The sequence below is a fragment of the Hibiscus syriacus genome, unplaced genomic scaffold, assembly GCF_006381635.1.
Source record: "Hibiscus syriacus cultivar Baekdansim isolate YM2019G1 unplaced genomic scaffold, ASM638163v2 tig00018070_pilon, whole genome shotgun sequence".
Taxonomy (NCBI): Eukaryota; Viridiplantae; Streptophyta; class Magnoliopsida; order Malvales; family Malvaceae; genus Hibiscus; species Hibiscus syriacus.
The window spans coordinates 46054-55095 of NW_024062426.1; the positions used below are offsets into that span (position 1 = coordinate 46054).

Sequence of the window (9042 nt, forward strand, 5' to 3'; positions counted from 1 at the left end):
GCATATTTGGTTCATGGAAGCTAAAGCCAACATGGAGAGATCAAACCCCAAATCCGCATTCAAGGTCATCCCCACCGTTTCATGTCTTTCGATACCCCGATTTCTCTTATTTCGTTTTGTCTTCTTTCTCGTTCGTTTTCGTTTAAGTTAAATTCTAAGTCGGTACATAGTTTGTTTCGTTACACTGGTCTTGGGGTTTAGAAATAAAATAAGGTAAAATTGTATGAATAGGTTACACCAAAGCCTCCAGCCAAGGAAAATACAAGGCCACAAGAACTCAAGCTTCACACTGGACAAAGAGCTGTTAAGCGTGCCATGTTCAATTATTCCGTATGTAATTTGACTCGGATCGGATTTTCCCGAGTTAATATTAACGGTTTATAATTTATCGTATGTTCAATTAATCAGGTGGCCACCAAATTCTATCTATCGAAGATACAGAAGAGACAAGTAGTGAAACTGCATAAGGTAATAGAATGTGGGGCGTCATCGTTTTTTAATGTCAAAGTTTTATTTTTTTCTGATATGGGATTTTAATGTCTCTTACTTATTTAAAATGTGATATTAATTTATAATGAAAAATTAATTGATTGATTAAATACACTAATGACATTAACGAGTGGTGTGATAGATGATTGAAGACGAAGAGATCCGTTCGCTAAGGAAGGAGATGGTTCCAAAAGCTCAGCTCATGCCTTTTTTCGACAGGCCCTTCTTCCCTCAGAGGTATAAATAGCAAAGCATAATAATAAGATGATGCATGAAATGTATAGTAAATAATAATTTGGAAATGCAGATCGAACCGGCCTTTAACGATTCCGAGAGAGCCGAGTTTCCGGTCGGTGAGCTCGAAATGCTGGAGCTGCATCTCCGAGAATGAGCTCTACTATTTCCAGCATGCTCACGCTTGGAACCCCATCAAATGAATCACTGTTTGAACCTAATTGACAGTGAACGCCAATGGGATTGATGGACTACGTGCATGCATGCATGATCAATGTACAATATCAACGTAGGATGTTCCGTTTTATGTCACATTTGTCACTTCTCTTTTTGTCGTTGCCTGTGTTTTGTCTGTTTAAACATCGTGATATATGTAGCCAGAAAATCCTTCGCCTAGGGTTCATCGTGTAGTGTCGAATAAAGACGGATTGAAGTTTACTTTTTGGCATCAGAAACTCAAAACTTCCTTTCTGTTCTTGTCTCTTCTATCTATGATTACTTGAACAAAGAACTTTGTCATTTTATAGTCATACCCGATTCAACGAGATTAATCTTTACTTAGACCGTTAAACGGACGAATATAGACTTCAACGACAAATTCCATGGCCGAACTAATCAACATGATTATACTTAATAACATTTTAAAGGTAGTCTACACGAATGGTTGATTCATACTTCTAATGGGAGGATAAAATGACCTTTAAATAGTAAGAAATGTAGCCCACAATATTTACATTATCGACAAATTCCTTGGATCAAATCTTCAATTTTCTCATCTTATTTTCCTTAAAACCAAGTAAAATTCAAAACTAAAAATAACTTCTAAATCTTCTCATTTTCAAACTCACTACGTAAAATGATAGAAAATGATTAATCTAGTGATGAAAGCATATTTTTTTTAGAATTGAATGACGAAAATGTAATCTTACTAATAGTTAATGGCTGTAATTTTTCTTTATGGGTAAACTATGTATTTAGTACTTAAACTATCAGTTTTGGTCCGTTTTAGTACCTAAACTTCTAATTTTTTTCAAGACCATACCTAACGTTTAGTTTTTATTTCATTTTAGTACCTTGCCGTTAAAAACGTAACACGTTTAGTACCTAAACTACCAGTTTTAATCAATTTTAGACCTAAAGTTTCATTTTTTTCAAATTAAAGCAAAATTTTAATGGGGTACTAAAATGAAATAAAAATTAAACTTTATGTATGGTTTTGAAAAATTAAAAAATTTAAGTATTAAAATAGATCAAAACTAATAGTTTAAGTACTAACACATAATTTACCCTTTCTTTATATAGTTTGAAACTTTCATTAAAGAAGGAATGGATTATATAGCCTAAGAAACCCAAAAAAAAAGTGTAGGACTCTAACCCATATCAAACTCAAACCCAAAACATTTGAAGCCCAAATTTTAGTAAGATAACCAACCAAATCCAAGGATCGAACAAAAGGCCGAAAATAACTCGAACCGAAATATTGATCAAGCACCAAAAGAAACTCTAACGCTAAAATATTCCGAAAGTTGGATGGAGGCGTTATAACATATCGTATAGCATTGTTCAAATTATCATCTCTTAAAATTTAATCATAAATTTTAAAATATGTAACCCTAAATCCTAAACCTTTTACAGAGTAGATAATATAAAACTCATATTTCATTAATTTCATTCTTTGTTCCAATTTTCCTTTGGTACATAGTTCATTAATTAATGGTACAAAGTTGGTCCATAAGAGATCATGGTAGTCACTCTAGTTAATTATATACTTATATTATATGGAATAAACTAGTGGGGGTCATGGCTCCCTCAAAATTTGAAAAATTATAATTTTGACTCTTAAAACTTTTTAAAAATTTAATTTGGCCCTACAAAATTTTAGGAATTCAGATTAAGCTTTTAATTTTTGAATGTTCTTAATTAAATCCCCCCAATATTTTTTAAAAATTCTCAATAAGCCTCTCAAAATTTCAAAAATTTTAGTTAGACCCCATTTTTAATATATATATATATATATATTGAATCATTCAATCCTTTTGAAATATTTAATTTTAACCTCTAAAGTTTTTAAAATTTTAAATTGGTCTCCAAACTCTATCACCAAGTTCTTCAACCGTACTTAAACATCCAAAGCCACTAATTAGCTCATGAATGGCTTAGGAGGATAAGCATAAAGCAAAGGCAGTGAGTCAAGCAAAAGACATTGTGATGATTAGTTAGCAATTTAGTATTAGATAAACCCCCAAAGTTTCTGTGGGTTCCTTCTGCCTTCTGCCATCATATATTCCGTCCCAATGGCTGCTTTCCCTGACCTACAACTTAATCTAATGCCTTCCTTTTTCTTCTTTTTTTTATAAAGAAAACGATTATATTTAATTTCTCAAGGCTTATAATTGCAATGATGCTTTGTTTTATAAACAAGTGCTTGTGTTTTCTCCTCCTCCTTTTCCTTTTATACGTACAACGCGGCTTAAACCTCACATTTTCCTTTCTCACCAATTTAAAAGAATATTAGCTTCTATAAAAAAAATACATAGGCTTATATGATTTGGTTTGATTTTTTTTCTTTTTATTTATAAATGTTACTTTTTTTTAATCAAAGCAACATCCACTGAATTAAGCATAAAAAACCTAAAAAGGAGAGATGTTTGAGAATCGAAGAAAGGGAGATGGGACGACGAAGAAAGAGAGCCGAAAATTTTATACAAGAAAAACGAAGGAGATGAAGATAGAAAGATGCGAGCAAAAAAGAAAAGGACAAATTAGGGTAATTAAATAGTAATGTCTTTTTAGAATTTTTTATTGGTGTACATATATTTTGTAGACATAATTGTTCGAATTTAAAATTTTAAAAAATAACAACACCCTTTTTTATTATATAAATCACTCGATAAATTTCTATAAAATTTTATTTAAATGTATAATATTGTTGATGGATAAATAATCTTATTAAATTATGAATAAAATTACTTTATACGAACTTATCTGTTAAAATAAATTACCTACTTGATTAAGAATGGATGTAGAAATTTACGTTAAGTGACAAACTTGAATTTTTAAAATTTCATCTTTAACTTATAAAGTTCTACAAGGGAATAAAAATAATTTTTTAATAAAAAATACATAAAAACTTAAAATATAAGATAATTTTAAATTTTAAGACTCCCATCCATATATTTGATTTAACAAAGAAAATAGTAATGGCCATTGAATGAGAAATGATCCTACATTGACCTTGGAATGATTATATTACTGTTAAATATAGCAAGTATCAACTTCATCTCAAGAGATTTTCTCTAAAATAACAATATAAAAATAATAATTAAATTAGCAATGAAATAGCAAATTGCGTATTGTTGGTTTGTCTGTACGTGTCGTTTTGTTTTTATCTTGCTGCCCTTTTTCGTCAACAATGACGGTGATTGTTTCCATTTTCACCCCGAAGCAATCATTTTCCCCTCTGATTTTCCTTTTAAGAAGGCTGAATAGAAAGTGGGCGTGCGTGTTAGTTTCTCGAGAAAATTAGGGAAAAAGTGAGACTTTATCACTTTCACAGCTGTGTTGCCTTCGTAATTCCTTCTTTCTTAGCTTCTACACTCAATCATGTCTCACCTTCCTTTCTTCTTTTCCTTTTTATATATAGACCCATCTTTTAAAGATATTATTTCTTTAAGGTAAATATGTTTATTGATACGTTTAGCATTAACTAATCCTGTGAATGTCGGGAATAAGAGAGTATACGAAAGAGTTAATTAAGCTGTCGTCCACTTGGCATGCATCCAACTAAACCCCCGACCCCAACTCTTAGGTAATCTAAAATAAAAGTTGAAAATTAATTAATTGATAGTAGTTGAATTTCGTGATCAACACAGTCGATCCAAACCAAACGCAAAGCCTTTGTTTTGTTATGATCCATCTACCCTTATTTAATTGTATTATATTGTATTGTATTGTTATCGCTCTTGTGTTTATTCAATCAATCATTTTCCTTGTGATCTTTTCACCTTACTTCTTACCTAGGTCAAGATCATAACTTGCAATTAGAGAGTATTGGTTGGGTTAAGGTTTTAATCCGTTTGAATTTCACTATCATATCACTCGATATGATTCAGATTTAAAGAGATTCTACTCCGTTTTAAAATCCAATTAGATTACATACATTTTTATCAAGTAATATAGGAATTTAATTGAATTTCGACTCAGTTCGATTTTATTCTTTAAAAAATGGCTAACTTAATCCTAAATCAATTAAAAAGAAACTCAATCCTATGAAATTAGATTAAACTCAAAAATGTAAGATCTGAGTCTTATGCCTATCTCTATATGAGATTGATCTCATAAATGATAACATATATTTCATCGATAAAATTTAAAATTTAAAGGTGACTCACGTTTCGTTTATCAAATAAAATGATAAATAAATTTTAAAGTTAAACTTACATATCATTTATCAAATATAATTATTAAAGAACCAACCATTAATTGGTCAATTGAGATGAAATATTAGGACTTTTAAATAAAGTTCAAATCATAAATGTTATAGATGGAATAATTGGATTGAGGAGGTTATCCCAATAATAAGTTTATAATACTTGTTTTGAATTAATCAATCTATACGTACAGTCTTAGTATAATTTATTAAAAAATAAATTATTAAAGTACTTAAATAACTTGATATCGATAATAATATTCATGATTTATATTTTTATAACGTAATTAATTTTATGTCCTCGTATATACAAATATAACTTAAGTCTCTTTCGACAGTGTGCCCCATTCAAACATCCACTACCAGTATCAGACAACGCTCCAACTGCAACCGGAAGATGAAGTACATGCGATTGCTATAAACTCAAACAGCTGTTCGATAATTCTCCCAAACAAAACCCATGTTCTTCACATGACACTTCTCTTTTTCACCTTTTCATCTACACCGTCCGATTAGATATTTCCTTTTCCCGATCATCTCGTACAGATGGGGCCCTCTCTCCTCTTCATACGGCTCCGCTACAATCAGCCTTACCGAATCCCACTCTCCTGTTCGCCAGATCGAATTCCACCCATAGATTTTGTTGATGGAAGTTCCCGATTATGTTGCTCGCGACTCCTAGCACATTCGATCGTCCGATCCCCAAGCAGTGGACCCCGCCACCGACGTCGGCTAGAATCCGATGTTTATCCACCGCGATCTCCACCCCTTTCTCGAACAAGAACGACATATCGCCTATCAACCGTCCGATCTCGATTGGGTTGCCGTCGAAACACATGTCGGCCACTTCACCGTACACGTAACCCTTTTTAAGCCTCGGACCTACCAGTCGTACCACTTCTTCTCTCACATTGTTGTAGGCCTCGTCCACCAAGTAAGTGAACTCGGAGCCTGAGTCGATCATGGTTTGACCCGACCCACCGGTGTCGGGTCGGAAAAAATGAACGGGGATTGCTAGCTTCTTGGCTCCGATTCTTATCCCTTGCATTGGGAGTGTGTAAGCCGAAGGATCCATATTCGGCATGGTTCGGCTATGAGGAAAAACCAGAAGGTTAATATACTGAAACCCGTGGGAATTCGGGTTTTGGCCCAGATAAAATGACCCGGTCGGTGAAACTCCGGGTTGGGTCCGACGAGTCGGGACACAGTAGGAGAATTTTGAGATTTTGGTCTGGGAAGCGAAGGAGAACCTCCCGAGGTTCATCCCCAAAATTCCCTTGTCCTCACTGGTATCGGTGGCGCAACCGAGGATCAAAGGAGGGGTACTCTGGGAACGTGAAAAGGTGAACTTTTCTCTGACCAAGTTGCCCTCGGCGAGTGTTCCGTCGGCGTAGAAGTAAGAATAGTGGCACAGACGGTTCTGGTCGCACGACGTCGGGAGGGTAAAATCCGGAACCCGAGGCTTACAGAGAGGATGATTACACGGCAACACCGAGAAAGAAGAAGAGAGAGAAGGATCAAACGACGCCGCGGGTGGCGGCTTTTTGGGAGCCTTCTTGTGACACTGAATCCACGAGAGTTGGCTTCCGGTGTCCAACACCATCTCCTGAGTCTGCGGCGGAGTGCCAATCGGCAAAGCCACGATCAAAACCATCGAATACTTGAACGTCGTCTTGTAATTATACGACGTCGGCCTTCTCATCGAAGCATGCTTGGACACTGAAACTAAAGACTGAAACTTCACATCAGCAGAGAAACGGAGGGAAGTCAGAGGGAAAGAGAGGGAAACGGTGTCGTTTTCCTTTTGCGTTGGTTTTGCTTGAGAAACGATGAAGTGAAGAAAGAAGAGAAAGTTGAGAAATCTGCAGAGAGCAGCCATGTACGGTTTCAAAAGGAAGAGGAAGAAGGAAAGTGATGGTGGTGTTTTAAAACGAAGGGGAGAATGGGGGTCGTATTTATATAATTATATATGGGAAAAGAGGGGGAAGTAATGGCTACAGGTTATGGCCTACTGTGGAAGAAAGAGAGAATTCAAAAAAAGAAAAGTATATAATCCACAGTGAAGAAGAAGAAGACACGTTATTCTTAATGTAGCGGTTAGATCTTCTTATGATTCATAATTAAAATGGTGGCCACTACTTTTGATCTACAATAATACGCACCTATCTATCATGTCATGTCTCTTATGTGCATGTTGGTAGTGAAAAATTATTATGCACAATTTGTTTTTTCTTTTCCTTCCACCTCTACATTATTTTTAATTCAATCAGCCTATTTTATTCTATATAAAAATAATAAATGATTTTATATGCCGTTATAATATTTATTTTATTTCTAAAGGTTGAATTTAATGTTGCATGTCCATATTCATACTATGCTTATTTAATTAATTTATTGATCTCTTCATGTATTGGACCATCAAACTAGATATTAATATACGCTCACAATCATAAATCATTGAACAACATTATCTATTAAATTTAATTTTTTATATTAAAGAAATAGGGGAAACTAAGTTACTGAAATTAAAAGTACAAATATTAAAGTTTAAATTTGTAAAAGTACAATGGCTAGAAGCGGATGCACTTGGTCCCTTACGAGTTCGATAAGTGATCAAGGGGTCGTTAAGGAATATTTATAGAAATTATTTTGGCTTAAAAATCTGTTTGAAACACAAAAGTAATATCAAACACATTTTTTTAATAAAAAAATTCACATTTAAAAAGTGATTATTGACCTAAATTAAGAAGTTGAATAAATAATATTTTTGTATTTAAAAAACTCGTTTGGAGAAACATTTCCAAACAAATATGTAAATGAAATAAGAAAAAATTAAAAATTTTGCACATCCGTTTAATTGAAAAAATGAGCATTAAAATTTTTAGACCTCCAATTTGAAATTTTTAAATACGCTACAGGTAGAAGCATAATTGGGCAACATATTAAATATCCCCGAGACTTAAGGCCTATTTGTTTGGCTGTTATTAATTTTCTGGAAATTGAATTCTAGAATATGAATTACATTTCTGAAAAACGTTTTCCGGAAAATGTTTTCCGTAAAATGAATTATATTTTTCTGAAAAACATTTTCTAAAAAACGTTTTAAATTTTTTTCCACTATGATGAGTTTAAAAAAATATTTTTACAAATATTGACAATAAAAATATTATTTACATAAAACTTAATATTATTTTCAAAAAGAAAAATAATTTATTATTAAATAATTTTTTATAATTTTATTAATAAAAATATTAATATTGATATATTTTATTGAAATAAAAATATATAAATTATATTAATTATTTATAAAGTAATAGTGTTATTATATTTTAAAAATATTAATTAGTATATTTTAATATATTTATTAAAATATTAGATTATTAGATTAATATTAATAAATGATAATTAATATAATTAATAGTATTTCTATGAAATAATAAATAATATAATATTAATAATCTATATATTATTAAAAATAAAAAATATAATATATTATTATAAAACGATTTATTATAATTTTAAAATATTATATTATTATTAGAAATATTAATAAATATATTTAAATTTTAATAATTAATATTTGATTTAAAATGATATTATAATATTTTATAATATAAATCATAAAATAAATATTTTGAGTATTTATTATTTTGAAGTGAAAAAAATTCGGAAAATGACTACGTAAAAATCATATCGTAAATCATTTTCCAAAAAACACAAAGGAATTCTGTCGACTATGAAAATGTTTCATTGATTAACCCAGTTTTTTTCCAACCAAACATTGAAAAATATTTTCGAAAAATATTTTACGTGAAACAAACACAGAATTCAGAAAAATTAATTCCGTAATTAGTTTTCCCAAACAAACATAACCTTAGCTTAATAATTAA

The 9042-nt window shown here is 31.6% G+C and overlaps 2 protein-coding genes across 2 annotated transcripts; one reads left to right on the forward strand and one right to left on the reverse strand.

Annotated features, from left to right (window-relative positions):
* Positions 1-232: 232 nt before the first annotated feature.
* Positions 233-1075, forward strand: LOC120209045 (protein TPX2-like). The gene is made up of 4 exons (XM_039208129.1): positions 233-330; positions 409-468; positions 632-726; positions 797-1075. The coding sequence occupies exons 1-4, from the start codon at positions 316-318 to the stop codon at positions 924-926; spliced, it is 300 nt and encodes a 99-aa protein (XP_039064060.1). The 5' UTR covers positions 233-315; the 3' UTR covers positions 927-1075.
* Positions 1076-5570: 4495 nt separating this feature from the next.
* Positions 5571-7056, reverse strand: LOC120209048 (aspartic proteinase PCS1-like). Its single transcript, XM_039208133.1, has one exon. It carries the CDS (start codon positions 7029-7031, stop codon positions 5718-5720), a length of 1314 nt encoding a protein of 437 aa, XP_039064064.1. The 5' UTR covers positions 7032-7056; the 3' UTR covers positions 5571-5717.
* Between the last annotated feature and the right edge of the window lie 1986 nt (positions 7057-9042).

Coding starts and splice junctions, on each gene's coding strand:
- LOC120209045 (XM_039208129.1), top strand. Junction 469..631: donor AAGTAGTGAAACTGCATAAG/GTAATAGAATGT, acceptor GTGGTGTGATAG/ATGATTGAAGACGAAGAGAT. Junction 727..796: donor AGGCCCTTCTTCCCTCAGAG/GTATAAATAGCA, acceptor TTGGAAATGCAG/ATCGAACCGGCCTTTAACGA.
- LOC120209048 (XM_039208133.1), bottom strand. CDS start 7,031: ATGGCTGCTCTCTGCAGATTTCTCAACTTTCTCTTCTTTCTTCACTTC.